Here is an 18,458-nt window from a genome sequence, read left to right as displayed (position 1 = left end):
CTTGCCCACCCACCAAAACCGCTCCAACTAAAAAACCATCCGAAGTATTCTATTAACATTGAAAGTTGATTTTTTTTCTTGAGCAAGCAAGAAATATCAGCAAACTTACTCCACTGTCTAAGTAGAGCTACCTGGGGGATCTAATTGCAAGAGCACCATTATATAAGCATTTAAGGGCAATTTAGCCTGATTATGTAACATTTTTCACATTATAGTTATGTAGCGGAAACATGGAAAGTTTACAATGGTCCTTTCAGAGAATCAGAGCCTCAATTATGAGACCCCATGCGCCACTGGATGACACTTTTTATGATGTTTCGTGGCGCAGGATCCTACTTCATATTTATGAGGCAGCACTAAGCGGCATTTTTTGTCTTAATGCTGTATTTTATGTTGTTGCCTTTAACCCCCTTGCATGCCTCGTATGGCAAGCCGGCCCTCGAACGTCATGGTGGGCGTGTGCGGAGGACGGCCGGGGACCGTCCGAATCCCGCCCACTATTCAAATCCCCCACACAGCTCGAAAATGTGCACCGCTTGCAAGGGGTTAATACAGTTTTCTGTATTAAAGAGGAATACAATGGGTGTTGCTGCGGACGTTTCCAGCAACATCCAAGGCTTTTTGGCATTGCCCTAGATTTATGAGAAATCGTAACTCTGAGGCAGCGCCAAAAACATATGCCTCCCCGGGGGAGGAGTAAGGAAGGCACAATGAGGAGAAATATCTTGTGATTCACTTTTTTATGTGGAGAAAGCTTTCCCTTCCTGCACAAAAATGATCATTCCTGCAACGCAGAAACCCTTGCACCATGGTGCAAAGGTGCCTGCATTGGCGCACAGCAACCCATTGTGCACCGCTGCAGGGAAAAAGGCCAGGAATGCCCCATTTTTTATTGATACGGCACATTCCTGCCCTTTTCTTTTGCTGTAGGGCAGTGCAGCAAGAAGGCCTGCGGCACTGCCCTACAGCAAAACCTCATAAATGAGGCCCTCAGTGTTAATATGTCACCAGCGGTGACGCAATGAGGAACTGAGCTTGATTAGGATAATAATCTCATCTGACTAGCACTGGTTAACCTAGGTTTCAATCTTTGAGGACTGTCATGTACTCACTAAAACAGGTTTGTAAGACCGTTGGTCCTGGGCCGAATCATATGTTAAATGTTGCTGAGGTGGGTTGCTGGAGAGGCATTTCCAGTGCTTCTTTGATGGGAGAAGTTGGCAAGAGTTTTCAACAAGAATACTGAGGCCTGCTGGGGGTGGTAAAGATATAGGGCTTACTATGTCAAGTTATTTTCAGGTATGCCAGGTAGAATATGGCAGGCCCATTTTCTGTTGCATTCCAAGGATGCACAGACTATTTCTTTGTGATTGGGCCTCAAGGGCTTCATTGTGTGCCCTTGCGAATATTAAGCACTTTTTCCATACTTCGGATTTTTCCATTTTTAGTCTTTGTATCAATTTAATGCCAGCAATTCACTGCTCAGCAGGTTCAATGTGATCTTCCAGCTTGTCAAGCCTCGCCTTCATAAGATCCATTCTGTTTTTGAGGGAATTAGGTTTACTAACTATGGGGACTAAGCTTATCTGCCTTTCAATCGAAATGGGTTTGATGTGTAAATCCTCATTGTGAGAATCAGGTGCTTGAGAGCAATCCAGTGTTGTCTCGCCTTCCTTTTCCCTCATGTTAGAGAGTGTGCTTATTATCAAATCATAATTTTGTTTGTGACTGTTCTTCCACATTTTGACTCGAGCAAATGAACAGGGAGTGTTTGAGTAAGTTGTGGTGTCTAGTGTCACACAGGAGGTGCTTGCATTAGAATTGTACTCTCTTCACTTTAGTCAAGGTATCACATGGAGACAAGTATAACAATAATCTTGTGATGTCTATTTTGGCTCTGGTAGGCACACATTGTTGCTTTACCTTTGGTCTGTTGAGGGGAAGCAAATATAAAAGCTTTGGTAAATGCACCGGTTTCACCTATGAAATGAATAAAACGCTGTTTTCGTCAATCATCGTCAGGGAGAAGGTAAGAGCTTCATGACAGATAACATGGGAGTAGGAAGGATGTGGCACAGCGCAAAGAGGTGCCTGCCTCGAGAGTTAAGGATCCCAGTTTGGGTCTCGGTGGCTCCGTGCAACATCCTTTGATTGTATGCAAATCATTTAATCTCTCCGGGTGAAAAATTGTTATATAAATATGCTGCAATAGTAAAAGTGCAAACTTTATGAAAATATAGTTCCATCAAAATGGATGTTAACAGTATTTCGGCAGCGGGAAACTGATAAGAGAAGCAGACGAGGAACAAGTATTGGTCAATGCCGAAAAATTTGCTACAGCCAATAGAAATGGAGGAAAGGTAAGTGGCAGGCACAGTAAAAGAGAAGAGGTGGGATGTAAGTCCCTTTTAAGTTTATATTAAAAACAATGGATTTTTCAAGCAGAGCGCAAGCGCTGTTCAGGCAAAACCTAAAAAACAAGTTGTGTTTCACAAAGTTAAATATGAATTTAATTGATTTACCGCCAGATTCATCATTGTCCCGTTTTGCGAGTCCTTAATAGCGATTATTAAGGAATCGCTATTAAGGACTTGCAAAATGGGATTCATTTAGAAATCGCAATTTTATTTGCGATTTCTACAGCTTCCTTATTTGCGATTTTATTTATTTATTTATTTATTTAATTTATATAGCGCCTAATCACCCCGGGGTCTCTAAGCGCTTTTCCAGGTAAAATGCCAACCAAGTTCTACAGCTGATAATAAAAGTTACAGCACACCCTATGCTTGCTGAAAAAGCACTGTTTTTAAATTTTTTTCGAAATGGCAACAAGTTGGATTCTTTGCGCAATTCAGTGGGTAAGTTATTCCAAACAGCTGGGAAGCAAATTGCTAATCGCAAATAAGGAATGACTCCCCATTCATTCTTAAATGGGGAGTCATTCCTTATTTGCGATTAGCAATTTGCTAATCGCAAATAAGGATGCGATTTCAAGGGTGCCAGAGGTGTCCAAAGGACACCCTGTAGCACCCCTGAAATGTAAATGTAGACTGATGTTGCGCACACACATGTCCAAAGGACATGTGTGTGTGTAACATCCAACTAAGAAAAATGCAATAAAGTGCATTTTTCTAAGTTTTCGCTATTTACCACGAAGTCAGACTTCGCGGTAAATAGCGGCCAAAAATAGCGAATTCGCAATTCAGAAATGGATCATGAATTGCATTTAAGGAATCTCAAATAGAGATTCCTTAAATGCAATTCCTCGCAATTTAGCGATTTCGCAATTTGCGATTTTTGCATTTGGGATGATGAATCCCAAATGCAAAAATTGCGCTCGCAAAGGGCCAGATTCTGAGAATCTGGCCCTTTGCGAGCCGATTTTTCGTTGATGAATCTGCCTGTTAGTCTTTTAAAAAGTGTGTTTAGTCAAGTGAGAGGTTAAGACTCGCATCAATTCTGTCATACTTGTGTTGCGTGTTATTTAGACAACAAATAGTGTGTTGCACTCGTTGTGATGGCAGAGAATAAGTAGTGCAGTTGTACAGAGATTGTGGCTGCACGATAAGGAGAATAGTGTACACTTTGCCCTGGAGAGATTGTTAGGGTGAGATGAATTTCATAGCTTAAAATGTCAGTGAAGATGTCCCAGCAAGGTGAGAGATCTGATTAGTCCTGCCACCCATCAAGCAACCACCAGCAGAGGACTCAAACACACCCACCCAGATGAATCCACCTTCTGTTCCATGGGCACTGCCGAGGTATTTTGCAAGGGGAGGGAGCATCATGGGTGAACATAGCATCACTGATCAGGAGATCAAGTTAGTCACCCGTCGATCCTGCATAGATTACCTCTCACTTCAAGATAGAAGTCGAGGGTGTGTGGCTTGGAACGTCAAGATGGTGGTCGCACTCTAAGAGTGCTCCGGACCCCTCTATCATCCGTTCCAAATCTTCCGTCATGTGTGCATATCCAACAGATCTACCTGTCACCAGTGCTCCTGCTCTGACTTGACCTGCTGAACCACTGAAGGAGGTGCTGAATTAGGACCAGAGACACCCATTTGTCAGCCGCAGCCTCTGACCTGCTCCGGGCCCAAGATAGCGCCTCTTCTCTCCAGGCCTCCGGGATCCCTGCCGCACCAGTGCAACAGGCCTCGGGGGCCCACTCTCCCGCCGAATAAACCGCCAGTAGCACCTCTCGGCACATGAAGTGGGCTCACAGCTGTGTACCAGCAGCCGGAAGGCCCATAGTGAGTAGCCCGTGATGTCATCTGTGGAGCGTGGGGACCTGCTGCCGGATCGGGTAGCGGGGCACCATGTGTGCATGCACACACCACCCTCCCAAGCATTGTGACCCGGAGGAGGGTGGATTGCTGGGGCTGCCGGTCTAGGGCCCGGCAACTGCCTCTTCTCGCCTTGTGTCTGGCCGACCTCCTGTGCATTTGCGGACGAGGCAACTCCCTGGTTGGACTTGGGGGTGCGCTTGGGGGTCTGTGCCTGGCCCCATTTCTTTGCTCCGGGCAGGAATCCGGCGGCGCGGCATATGAGGGCTGCTGCAGCGGCAGGATAGAGACATTTGGCTGTCATTTCGGACAGCGGTGCTCCGTCCTGAATTGCCTCCCTCAACTGTGGCAGGTGTCCTTAATCTTGTGACGGCGGCTGAGGCTGCGGACAGTGGCACCTATGATGTGCAGAGTTGACACTCTGGTGGGGCCTTCCAGGGTCCTTTTTTTCAGCTTGAGCCCCCTGCCTCAGTGCCGGGGGTGGGACTGTGCGCTTCCCGTGACTCCATCGGCGGGCCTCGCTGCGGGAGCTGGGCTGGGCCCACCTAGGGTGCTGCTGCCGCCTTTCCTACCCCTTAATCCGAACTGTGGCCAGCTTTCCACTTCGGCTCCTGGACTGAGCCGTTGCCTGGCCTTCCAGACCTGCCATCTGGATAGGTGGTAATTTTGGGCCAGAGTGTGGGACAAATTAACCAGCGAGACCCCATCGATCTTACTCAAATGGCGCACCGAGAGACATTCATGTTAGGTCCTGTTGTTCATCCCGGGGGGCTTGGCTTGAGGCCTGACCCCGCAGCCCCCTCTGCCTCCCTGCTGGGGGTGGTCCAGACCTGGGCCTCCGGGTTTACCTGCCTGGTGCTGTGCTGTGGGCCTGGCAGCCTGTTTGGCACGGTGCGTCTGGGGCCGTGGCCACTCTGCCAGGAGGCTGGGATTGGCTCCATATATTGAGCGGCGTGGGGTGCCAGGCAAGGGCCCCCTCCACCGCCCCCCTCCCCAGGCCAGCCCTGGGACATCCTGTTGAAATGCTGTGAGCCTCTTCACCGGGCCTGTGCTGTCCTCCTTGAGATCTCAAAACTTGTGGCGCGCTCCTCACAGTGGGCTGCCAGCGGGAAAGATGGTAACGGCCGTGACTATTGAGCAGCGTGGGTCCTCGGTAGAGGGCCCCCCACTGCTTCCTCACTCAATGCTGCTCCTGGGGGATCCTATTGGGCCTTGCGGGCTCTGGCTGCCTTGGCCTGGGTTGCTTGTCTGGGTTCTGACCTGGGTGGGATACTCAGCCTCCCCATCCACCTATCGGGAGGCAGAATCGGCCGCATTTATCAAGCGGCGTGGGGTCGAGGGACGGGCCCCCTCCACTATCCCCCCTCCTCTCTATGCCCCCTCAGGGTTCTCTGGGCTGAATTGGACATTGACCCCTTTGGGTCGGCCGTCATCTTGGGCGGCGAAGGGCTGGGGGCACGAGTCTGCTTCCACCTGTGACTCCACGTTGTGGGGCCTGTACAGAGGCGAGGGCAGTGTCTGGATCTGAGTATAGAAGAATCAGGTGCCGTACCTCTCCCACATAGGTTCATTTCCTCTGCAAGCCTAGGCTTTTCCTGTTGGCCGGGCGTCTGTGCTCCTGCGGAGATGGGTAGAGACCGTGCCCCTAAGACATCTGCACCGCAAACTCAGACTAAGATGGACCAATACACCACAGTGGACCGGGTCCGATGTATGGGGCACCTGGGGCTCCTACCCCTGGGACTGACCTCTCAACCATTCTACAGGCCATCAGTGCCTCCCAGGCTTCAGTGGAGAGTAAGATCGGGAAGGTCCGGGTTGACATGGCCCTTATACGCCAGGACCTTCGTAATGCCACAGCCCGGATCTCAGGTATGAATTGGAAGCACCCCTCACGAGCTAGGGACGATCACCACCTAGTCTACAATTTTTCTAAAATAGGTATAACTAATCTTACAGATTTCCCAGAGACAGTCAGAGAGCTAGAAGGCTGTTGAACCTTGTGAATCCGGCCACAAGCAAAGCTACAGGTACGATTTTGTCTAGAGGCAGAGTGAAAGTGAAGTGAAATGGGTTAGGACAACAGAACTAAGATGTTGTTCTCTCTTTTCTCTTTTTGCACATAACACACAGATATTAGAAGTGACAAGGCCCTGATGAGACCCCGTTCATCCAATTAACGGGTTCGAAACGCGTCGGCACAAAGAAGGCTATAAAACAAACAGGATTAATTGCGATTTGGACTCATTGATTTGTATCCTATTAGCCCTCTTTCAGACTCTTTGTCCTTCAATGAGCTTATGAAAAAGAGTATTTTTTACTAGCATTTTGGTTGCAATTCGAATACCTTGAACATATGTTGTAATATTCAAATAATGTGCAATGTGTTGTTTCATATTTTGAATTTGATAAGTTTTGTTGTCATTTATGGTTTGTATATTTGTCTAAACGTTTTATATGTTTCGTGTTTCTCATATATGCAATGATAAACCTTTTTGTACTTGAAATTGAAAAGTAAAGGGTGAAATTAAATAAACCTACATAATCAGAAGTAGTCCTGATTCATGTACTTGTTATATCAAGCAACAAAGAAGTGTGAGGGGAGCAAGTTGTATATTAGTGTTCTAAGAAGGTCCAGCCCCCCCCACGCCCCGGGACCTAACTCCTTAAGCTTTAGCAGCTCTTGGGGTACCAGGCACTGTCTCAGGCACCTCCACTTGGCTCTGGAGAATCGATTGGGGTTGACCCAATATCTGTTGCTCCTTCTCGTTGATTTCGATAAAGCCTTCGATTCAGTGGCCTGGAGGGATCTTGAGGGAGTGTTGACGGAGATGAGGTTTGGTAATACTTCCATAACCCGGTTAAAGCTCTATACAGTAAGCTGCGGGCCAGGGTGCTGGTCAAAGGAGCACTGTCGTAGCCCTTCCCCATCAGGAAAGGAACAAGGCGGGGATGCCCCCTATCGCCTCTCCTCTTTGCATTGGCGATGGAGCCCTTCGGTTGCCTTAGACGATCGGATGCACGGATTCTGGGGTGGAAGTGGCCCGCGTTGGGGGGGACAAAATTGCCCTCTACGCAGATGACGTTCTGCTCTTTCTAGCGGAGTCAGCGCAGTCGGGTCCCCTGTGCCTCCATGCACTAAGTCTCTTTGAGCAGGTCTCCGGCCTCCGGCTAAACTCTGCTAAGTCTGTCCTGGTCCCCCTTTATCTTTTGAGGGAGTGCTTTGACTGGCAGACAATGATTACCCTTCGGAGACAGTCCTTCAAGTACCTCGGGCTATGGGTGGCTCTCCTCCCTGACCTTGCTTGGTCCGTTAATGTAACCCCGCTCATGAAAAACGTTCGAGCTGACCTCCTCAGGTGGCAAGCACTGCCATTGAATCCTATGGGCAGAATAGCCTTATTTAAAAGGATGATCTTACCCAGGTTCTTGTATGTGCTTCAGAATATACCCTTCCTCTTTTCATGGGCATGGTTCAGGGAGACAGACAGACCGGCTACCAAGTTCCTCTAGGGAGGTCGAAGGTCCCGGTTTGCTTTCGCCCAGTGCTGGATCCAGCCCTTCGTGGTGGTCTGGGGATGACAAACCTTTACCTTTACTACTTGGCAACCCGGCTCCTTACTATACATGACTGGTTTAACGGTGGCTGGTCTGACCCAGCATACAGACTGGAATTACATGTCCTGGGTTTGTCCTATATACATGGGATGCTGTACGGGAGTGCCATCCCCAGAACCCTACCTGCAGGCACGTGTGGGGTGCTTCTGGCCTGGCGGGCCTCTTTACGTCATACTTGCTGGTCGGGCAAACTGACCCAATATACCCCGCTTTGGCAGGGCATCTGGCTCCAAGAGGTCGCTAATCTGTCGAGCTTCAGAGCTTGAGATCTCATCGGGATCTCACAGCTGGGAGACATATGGGAGGAGATCGTCTGCGCACTTTTCAAAATCTGCAAACCCAGTATTCGCTGCATCCTTCACAGTTTTATCGCTACTTGCAGTTGCGCCACGCCCTTCATTCCCACATCTCAGAAGGCTCCTCCCTACCTGAATACAGTCCACCCAAAGCCCATATTATGACTGATAACCTGGGGAAAGGGGGGATTTCCAGCATCTATCGTTCCCTCACAAACCACACTCCCAATGCACTACACCGCCTAAGAGATTGCTGCGAGGGATGGCTCGGGGCCTTGGAGGACGACGACTGGAGAGACATGTGATATCATCTAAAACAATCACAGCTTCGGCGAAGCTCGGTTTAATCCAAATATACTATCTCCACACTGCCTACCTTACACCGCTGCGCCTCTGCCATGCAGGGCTCAGGCCCGACGCATCATGCCCCTGTTGTAGTGAACCTCAAGCTGATTTTTACCACATGATATGGCTTTGCTCAGTAATCATGCACTTTTGGGAATCTGTGGTCGGAGAACTCACTGAGGTCCTGGGCTGGGAGGTTCCTCTTAACCCATTGAATGTCCTCTTGGGGGGTCACTGAGGGGCTGGATGGATCCCAGGCTAACAAACTCTTCCTAAACACAGCCATGATGGTGGCCAAAAGAGACATTGCGGTGGGCTGACTGAGCCCGTCGGCGCCCACCTTGGCACGATGGTGCAAGGGGTTGAACTGCTGTGCGGCGCAGGAAAAGCCGTTGTACGAAGCCAGGTGTTGCCTAAAAAAGTACAGTAAAATGTGGGGCATATGGGTGGGGGTGATAGAGGACTGAAGTATCCCAGGGCGGCCTGGGCTGTGGTGGTCGTTACCCTGTTTCCTTTTCTGATTATGAATAACCAGGACGTGATTGCTGTCATGATATCGATATGTCTGATGTGCACTGCTGCTTCTATTTGCTGCTGGTCTTTCGTTTTTGTTTTTGTTTTTCCCTGTGTTCGCTTTTTCACTCAAATCAATAAAAATTGGTAATAAAAAAAAAATAGAAGTTGAATAGCTGGGCTCTTCTAGGCTGGGCCTCTCCTGACCCTCAGCACAGCCAGGTGGCTGATTTAGGAGAGGGCGTGTGTGGGTATGGTAGCTTTTCTTCAGGAGGCAGCTTATTTGACCCCCCTCTGTGGGTATAACTGAGGTGTGGGCAGGGCTCATTGTCATCACCAGCCTGCGTCACCAGACTGGTCTCCCACCAAGTCAGCGCCTGGAGCAGAGGGAGCACCAGCAGGTTGCCTACAGCAGAAGTCCAGGAGATTGCCGCCCCTACAGTATCAGGCCTGCCAGCCCTCGCCAGGTCAGGGCAGAGGAACCAGGGCAGCGCTCGAAATATCTGAGTCCTCTAAATGCAGGTGATAGTGGCACAAGCTGGACTGTGGGGAAGTTCTCTTCCACCAGACAAAGCGCGTTAAGATTCATAGTTGCCCTACAGATGGTGATTTTTGTGTTGATGCTCTAAATGCGAGGATTTTCTTGGATTGTATTTTAGCCTTTGGACTACAAATTATACAAATTATGCGTGCCTTACATCGCACCCAAAAATGGGGCCCATAGATAATATATAATTTTCAACTGCCGTTTTTTTTACAGTGCATATATTTATTTATTTATTTATTTAAACCACAAAGGACCGTCACAAAACCACGCAAGAGCTGTGTGCACATGCATGTTTACTTGCAACGAAAAACAAGTTACTGCTTTAAACTTTGGCTATGAAGTTTTTCTCAGATCGCTTAATATTAAAAGATTTCTTTTTTCTGAGACACCCTACGGTTTCGGAAGATCAGTCACTGAGGTCTCCGATGGAAAAACGACAAAACAAGAACTCCAAAGTAATGCAGAGAAAAGGAGGGAGGGAGGGGAGAGCACAGCAGCCGAACTACTCCTTCCATTGCAGTGTCGCTCACAGCACATATTAAAGGTTGATAGGCGGACTCATTAAAACCAGCCCTCAGGCGGCGCGAGCACTTCCTTTTTTTGTTAAATCTGCAATTCGCCGACAAATACAGAATACCTATCACAACAGCACATACCAGGTGGAGAAATATGAAAGAAAATGAAATGATCTTCGTCGATAGGACAAAAGAGAGGCACGACTGAAGATGAATGTCTCCAAATGTTCAAAAAATAGGACTTAAGACACAGATTTAATATTTGTAGAAAATTGCTGTTGGCTAAAACCTGGTGATCTGTCTTTCAGGAGCTCTGCGAACAACCTCTTCCTCACATCAGAAAGATATTTCCCCATTGGGCATTTGGTAATAGACATATCTGTCACAGATATGCATAAGAGGCTGCGGTATTTTCAAAAGCGCATCAGCTCCAAAGGGTAAAGGCGCTGCATGGTGCCCCGAGGTGCTTGTTGTTATCTCGCGGTAAATCCATTTCCAGTTAGTCAGTTTTCATGGGTGTTAATCTTATGCTGTTTCAGTATTGCCTTGTGACACAGCAAGCGTTCATTGCTTTCTGTCATAAATGTCTCGCCACTCTTGTGATATTACATTTTATTCGGTCATTTTAACTGAACTGCTTAAACAGGAATATAGTGCCTGTGTGAGAAAGTAGAGCCGCTTAGATATACGTTTTACAAACTTCAGAATTGTTTTTCATGTTTTTTTTTTGCATAAACGTGCTTATGATCGAATCTTGAGACACCTGCCACAGCAGGAATGAGCTGAGTTCTGTACTGGCTGCAGTCTTTTGATCAGAGTCACTGGCATTTCCAGATAAATCGCATTGGCATAATCAAGCCTGGATCAGATCAAGCCCTGTGTTACCTTAAATGTGCATTCCCGTACAATATAAGGTGAAACGCTAAGCAAAATGTACAGTTTGTGTCAACATTCTGATACTGTTCAGGAGACCTGGTCGGCCAGGGATAGATTTGAATCTAACTTTATCCTCCAAGCTTTTCACCATTAGCACTGGCATAGGGGGAGCCCCCAATTCAAGCCAATAGGCATTGGATCAGAAAGCACCACGATTAGTCACCTTTGGGCACCCGTTTTTCTGCATTAAAGGCCACCATATTGCTCCCCGTTCCGTGAACTGATGAACCCCTAAAACGTAGTCTGCTTTGTAGTCCAGCCTTAACAGAATAAGAGTGTCATCTGCATACAAGTAGGCTGTAATTGCCCACTCTGTGTGCACAGGTACCTGTGGTCGCAAATGTTAAAGACGTGGGGGGGATATTGAGAAGCCTTGTAGGACACACTGACTCTTTGTAAAATAAAATGACCAAGCTGTACAGTTTTGAAGCGCTCCATCAACACTGAGCTGACCCACTGTACAGGCAAGTCCTCTATACCGACCACCCGGATATGGTCCAGAAGAATGGCATGATCCTCCCTATCAAAGGTAGCTGACAGATCCAGCAGGATCAATGCGCTAGTGTGGTCTAGGTCCATCCGAAGCTCATGCAGAATAGGCATCAAAATCAATTCCATGCTATGGTCTGGGTGGAAACAATAAGAGAACCGGTGCGGATACCCCTACTGAGCTAAACAAAATGGGCTGTAGCTCCAAGTGTAAAAATTATCACCCACAGAACAATTCAAGTCACAGTTATTTATTCATCATCATTACTTCTGCCCAAAAAAGTAAAGAAGATGAATAAATAACTGTGACTTGAATTGTTCTGTGAGTGATCATTTTTACACTTGGAGCTACAGCCCATTTTATTTAGCTCAGTTGGGTATCCGCACATATTCTCTTTTTGTATCTTCCCTGGTTTGGAGGTTTCCCTAGAACTAGTTTCTCAGGGTCCCTCTTATGTTTCCTGGCTATGGTCTGGGTGGAAACCTTCCCGGGTCCCGCTGAGATACTTTTGGCCCCATCCATGGCCCTAGGGAATACTGGCTACAAACCTTTCCAGCACTCTTGCCACATAGAATATTACCATAATACTGTGATAGTTTTTGAACACGAAAGAGGCCAGACCGGGATCTTTAAGCAATGGAATAATAGTTGCCTGGGGTACCTGGCCCATCTCCAGGGAGGACTTTAGTAAATGGCAGAGAGGTTAAGTAATAACTTGCGTGAGATGGTAACATTTTCTAACTGGGCAAGGGCCGCTAGGTAACCAGGTCACCAGATTTATCAACCACAATAAATTCGCCAGTCTAAGAAGAGGAAAGGATTGGAACCAAGGCCCTCACACCTCTGTTCCCGTCACCACAAGCTCAAGACAGCTACTCTCTATATCATTGCTTATATTTCTCACCTTCTCCAAGAAAAAGATGTTCACCTGCTTACACCGATCTTGGGATGGAGCAACAGTAAGGGATACACTGGATGTATCCGTCAGCATTCTATGCATTTTATTGAAAGCACGCTTTTCTGCACATCAAGAGAGTATTTATCAAATTAGAATAAAATGTTTGTTTTCATTTCCTGATTTAGTGGTTTAAGCCTTCTTTGTATTTCAACTTAAAGGGCAGCACATTATGTCGTTGATGCTCTGAGATTGGTTTTACGGAGCTTTAAATAGGGGTGAACCTTTTAGCTAAAACTTTTTTCCCTTTCTGAGTGTTTTTGCTGAGGGAGCATGCTGGTCAGAAGCCTTGGTGCTCTTGTGACCTGACAGCCTGAGTTTCCTTGTGGTACCCGAGTTTAAAAGTATATTCCACCTTCGCATAGGCATTGCCCCTGGGAGAGATGCAGTTATACCTGAGGATAAGGGGATATTCCATTTTAAGTGGAAGTGATCCGAACAAACACATAGCCTTACTAACTAATCCATTCACTGCAGAGCTAAGGTTTGTAGTGGATCTAGTGAACGGTGCTTCATGTGACATGGGACAAAAGTGTGTTGTGTCTAATTTATGGCTGCCAGGGAGTCTACAAAGTTCTTGACTATAGCATATTCAGTGGTATTAGGCATACACTGAGCTACCTTGCAATATTCAGGAATACAATGGAGAAGGTGCACAATGTAACACAATTTTGTTGACTGCTGAAAAAAGTGTCTTTTGCGTGTAAGGAAGTATAAGTGTAAGAACACGTCAGAAATTTAGATTCAAGAACTAATGGATGTTAAAGTAAAATAAGTTGATTCCGGAAAACATTCGAGAGAGTCCTCAAGTGTTAGTCCTTAGAAATCAGAGCTCCGAGCAAGGCTTATGATTGCGCTAGACTGGAGCTACTTAACATGATAACATCTATTTCATAACCACAGCTGGGAAAGATACTGTAAAGCCAAATATTGAAGAGAGCTTATGAAACGATTTATCTAACAATGTGCATCTTCTGCAAGGACACAATTATTTGTGAATATGAAATTAGAAGAATCGTGACTGTGCTTCCATTCAGGTTTAAATAAGATAATTCTCCTATCCTTTAAGTATTTAATACTTGCGAAAACTACAGCAAACACAGTCCAAGCTACCCTTTATAAAAAGAGAATTTATTTTATGAACAGCCAATTTTAGGCATAAATGCCTGTTATTTTTATGGCAATCTTTAAAGACATTTTATCATCTATATTTTTCAACACATATTTGTTATGATAAAAACGTGTTATTTTCCAATCGTGTATTCCATGAAATACGATTTGATAATTAACAAATTCAGAGAAAATATGTTTTTTGTTTCTAATATTGTCATTAGACTGTTTTATTAACAATATAATAATCACGATACCCCAAAAGTTCAGCAAGTAAGCACTTGTTTATACAGGATCATCAGGTGATTTGCAGCTAGAATAAATGTAAGATAATAATTTAAAAAAGTAGTTTTTGAAATCTGAGTCCAAAGTGATGCCCTTATAGGTTGAGTAATGACCTGTATGCTATTGAGATGTATTTACGTGATATTTTCATCTCCATCACAGTAATTTAGTATTTGTTTTGCGAAAAATTGGAAAACATAATCTAGAACTGAGGAGCTAGGACTGAGATCAGTGCTTTAAATGGGCTGGCACTCACCGGTACTGAGTTTTGGCATGTTTTAGTTTTCTTCCCTTGAGTACCGGAATTTCTCCTCAAACAAAGGAGAGTACCGGTACTCACAGTGGCTCAGCAGTAGCGCAGGCAATGTTGTTCTCAGCTATATTTATTCAAACCGCCCCCCAACCCGAGGAAGAACCACTCAGAGAGCAGTATACATAACACTATCATTAAGCAGCACCTGCTCCAACATTCTTGTTCCTCAATGACATCCTTCTTATACTTCCATTTGTCTAGTTAGATTCAGCCAGGTGAAATGTGTAGGCTGTTGCAGGCACAGTCTCTGGCTGTCTGGGTCTTCCTTTGCTGTTCAATTGCGGCTGGCTTCCATGGATTGACATTGTGTGAGACGACCGCCTTGTCGAACGATAGACTACTCTTGAACAAACACTGACCGTTAAGGCTAGACTTTTATCACTTCAGATGGATATGCTGATCGAATCAGAGTGTCTGCTACTTTTGACTCCTCAGTGCCCCTCCAATCCCAAGGCACCTTTTGGGGCATGTTCACTGCATGTCCAAAGCATGTAAAGGATGACTTACTGTCTTCCCCGGACATGCTCTTAGTGCCAGCCCGGACTATTCCCCAGAGAGGAATTTTAATTAACTCCAGACTAGGGGGCCTGACCCTCAATCAACAGAAATGGTCCCTCCTAGCAGAGTTATTGCATCTAAAGACAGATAAGATCGAGTGTCTACCCCCAGCACACCAGGCTTCTCCAAGGAGAGGGGAGGGGACAGGGGAGCTGGAATGTCCAGCAGAACAGCTCACATTGCACACAGTGGCTCAAGTTCCCAACCTTTCCCAGTAAACTTACGGGCTCCCAAATACATGAGTGGTAGACAAAGGCATAGGAACACAGGCATGGAAGATTGCACAGACTTGATAAGAAGGGTGGCTAGTTGTCCACATTTGTTAAAATACAGGGATACAGGTATGTTTGACGATAGATTTATTGCTGCCACCACTGTCAGTCTATCACAGCTTGTGTAGAGAGGGCAATAACCGCTCTCTGTAAAATAGGGGTGCATTATGCATGTCTCCACTCAACCTCAGAGACAAGCTCTAGGTTCGCAATCATGTAAACCCTGAGACCCTCATTGGACGTTTATGATTGTTATGTTCAATGAGGTAGGGATCTAGAAACAATTCAGTAACTTTTAAGGGACTTGCCTGGAGATCAGCGTAAGGCAGGGAAAGCACTCTCCCCAGAGATATGCAGTCTCTGGGGAACTGTCTCTAGTTACATTGGTACAGCAGCAGTCCCATGTTGTTACTTAACCTGAGTATAGCTGTCTTTCGTCTCCCCTCCACCCCGTGCTCTGACTATGTGCAAGTGTTATATTATCTTGTGACCAAGTTAGATGTAAAATGTTTCCATCTACAAGTCCATGGGCAGCAAAAGCAATTTATGCACATTTTACATCTCACTGTCATAACACTTATATCGTGTATGCACGCTAGTCAAATGTAATCACATTTATAAATATTATCTGCATAGTGTACTCAATTGTATTGCTTAGACATAAAATGCAGAATGAACAACATTTCCACTCTGAAGTCATTTGTTTGTAAAGTGATGAATAATCAGTGAAATAGCTTATTTTTAAATTAATTGTGTACAAAGAGGATGGTAAAAGTGTAATTTGCTGTTCTCTCCATCATATATTAAACTGCCATGGATGTATCCATATAGTGCTCTATATTTAAGAAATAACATCTTCCAGGGTGTAGGATGACAGTCGGTAGAGGTCATTGAGAGATGGGGTCCTCAGTGTTAGGTGTCATAGATTAGGAAATGTTAATGCTCGTTAGTTATTTTCCTATTTTTCTGCTATTGACATGTATAGTTTTAAATTGTTTACTTTTGTTTTTAAGGAGTTTCCAGAAGCACTGAAAGAACAGACTCACTGGAAAGAATTGCATATAAATAATACCCAGATTCAAACCATTCCTGCCTATATTGAAATGTTTCAAGCGCTCTTAGTGCTGGAGCTGTCGCAAAACCTCATCACTTGCCTTCCACCGGAAATAGGTAAAGTACGTTTTCTCAAATAGAAATAAAATCGAATTCATATTAAGTTATTCTGGCTGGCTGGGATGACAAATCCAACGAGATCGGTTCAATTAATAGTTTAATGTTGTTTGCAAAATGCCTTTTCAGTTTCAAGTTGGAGAAATATTATTCTTATTATACATTACAGAATAACAATGCTCAAATCAACATGATGGCACTGAAATCAACAACAATTTTATTAAATGCAAAGCTTCTCTCGATAACTGAAACAGGTGCACTTTACTTTGACTGACGCTGTTTATTTCTTTTTTTACCTCCTTCTCAGAGAATACCTCTGAGGATATGCGCTCCCCCTAATGTGCCCTGACTGTCCTGGGTTCCTCCCATCACTATGGGGCCCATTAGGATGTCGGGCGGATTGCCCCCGCCAGCCTGGCGGGGGCAATCCGCCCGACATCCTTCCCTGAATTCCCCCCACCATATTGGAATGGCGGGGGGACCGTGTCGGAAGAAAACACTGCCCGCCACTTTTCTGCCCCGATCGCCTTGCGGCCGGGGCGGAAAATGTTGAATATGGTGGCGGTGTCTATGAGACTCCGCCAGCCATAATACAATGGCAAGAGTGCAATGCCGCCACGGAAAGGCAGGCGGTCTTCACTCTGGGGGCCCCCTGCGGGCCCCCAGAGTGAAGGTGAGTGGGGGGGGGGTGAAAACAGGGGGTATCTGTGGTACCCCCCCTTCATTTTCATTTCTGCCGCTTTGGAAATGAAAATGCTGTGATGTATTGTCAGCATTGTGGTGGGCGGTGCAGAGAGCACCGCCCGCCACAATGCTGAGAATACAGGATGTGCCCGCCACTGTGGCGGGCACATCCTAATGGCACCCCCGGGACCCCCACCCTTAAGGTGGGTGGTCCCGTTTTCCGATAGGGTGGCATCCTAATGGACCCCTATGTCTTACAAGGAGCTTGGGCAGGACTCCTGTGGTACATAGAAAGCCTCCTGGATTTACTGAAAGGTTGTACTTAATTAAGGAAGATCCCAGAGTAATGCGAAAGGAGCCATGCGATAGGACCACACCCAAGGTTCACAGTTTGTAAGGGCAATTGAAAGGCTATTGAGACGATAGCCTGGAAGCCCAATAAGCTGGGGGCATGGGTATTTTCCTTTTTAATTTTTTTTTATTAATTCACTCGTATGATCTCTGAAGTATGCATCCACTTACTTGTGCTATCAATATAATCCATTACTCAAAATCTGTCCTTTTTTCACCAATTACAACATATGCAGGTGAGAGGCAAGGATATGAAAAAACATAAATTGATCTTGTCGAAATTTACTCTTCAAGTGGTTCCGTTTTCCACGATATCGTAAGCCATCATGGAAATTTGCTAATATTGTTATCCCATTTCGAAGTTGTAAACTACTTTAAATCTAGTGATTTGATATCTGTGCGATTTTTAAAGGTTTTAGGATTTGAGCCTATGGGTTGTAGGGAATAAGTTGAAAGCTATAGGCATAAAACAACAGGAGACTTCCCGAATCGGATATGTGCCTGCATTGAAATTTAGAATTCATCATTCATATTTATCCAATAATGATAATACCCTCTCTAAAGAGAGCATATGTAAAAGCTCAGTTTAAGGGGCCTGAGGCTATATTTAATGTTGGCTTTGGCAAACTTTTAGTAAAACTTTGTCTTTAAGAGGCACCAACCCGCTTTCTTTGCTCTACTACATGCAATTCATGGTTTTTACACCTACAACCAAAACACGGTAATTCAGCATCCACTCTTCTCCTTTCCTTCCTCTTATTGTTATATATCCCTCGATGTCATTCACTCCCAATAAGGAGCCATTCTTGTTAAATTCTCTTTCATACTGCTTGCATATGCCTTCCAATGAGCAATGCTATACTATGTAGCATTCTTAATGCTCATTTGTTGCCAATAGATGAAAGCATTAATAAAGACTCACTGTCATCAGCATGCAAAATACCTGAACAAGTAGTTCATTGTCATAGAAAATCTCAAATTGGAAATTGTATCCCTCAAGATTTCTCAACAATATGACTTGTTACATGAAATTTTAGTTCTAAGTCTTATGTACGTGAATGATTGCATATTCCTCTCTGAGCTGCATTACACTTCTTGATTACGTTTATATGCAAGATGTGATTTTCCATAAATGGAGGAACTTTGAAATAATTTACAGTCCAAGTAGGAGCCATCATACCCTATTTTTGCCAGGTATCCGCTGTGTGATGACT

General features: G+C 45.5%; 1 protein-coding gene across 1 annotated transcript in view; it reads left to right on the top strand.

Moving 5' to 3' along the window:
- The window catches only part of LRRC2 (leucine rich repeat containing 2), an 878,803-nt gene that overhangs the window by 438,139 nt on the left and 422,206 nt on the right, over positions 1 to 18,458 (top strand). Inside the window, exon 4 of the mRNA XM_078677386.1 lies at positions 16,053 to 16,209. Within this exon, the coding sequence (XP_078533512.1) occupies positions 16,053 to 16,209 (157 nt within the window). The remainder of the gene's footprint in view (positions 1 to 16,052; positions 16,210 to 18,458) is intronic.

This window comes from Lissotriton helveticus, chromosome 2_1 (genome assembly GCF_964261635.1).
Source record: "Lissotriton helveticus chromosome 2_1, aLisHel1.1, whole genome shotgun sequence".
NCBI lineage: Eukaryota > Metazoa > Chordata > Amphibia > Caudata > Salamandridae > Lissotriton > Lissotriton helveticus.
Note: the sequence above shows the minus strand (reverse complement) of the source record. Positions and strands in the feature narration are given on the sequence as shown.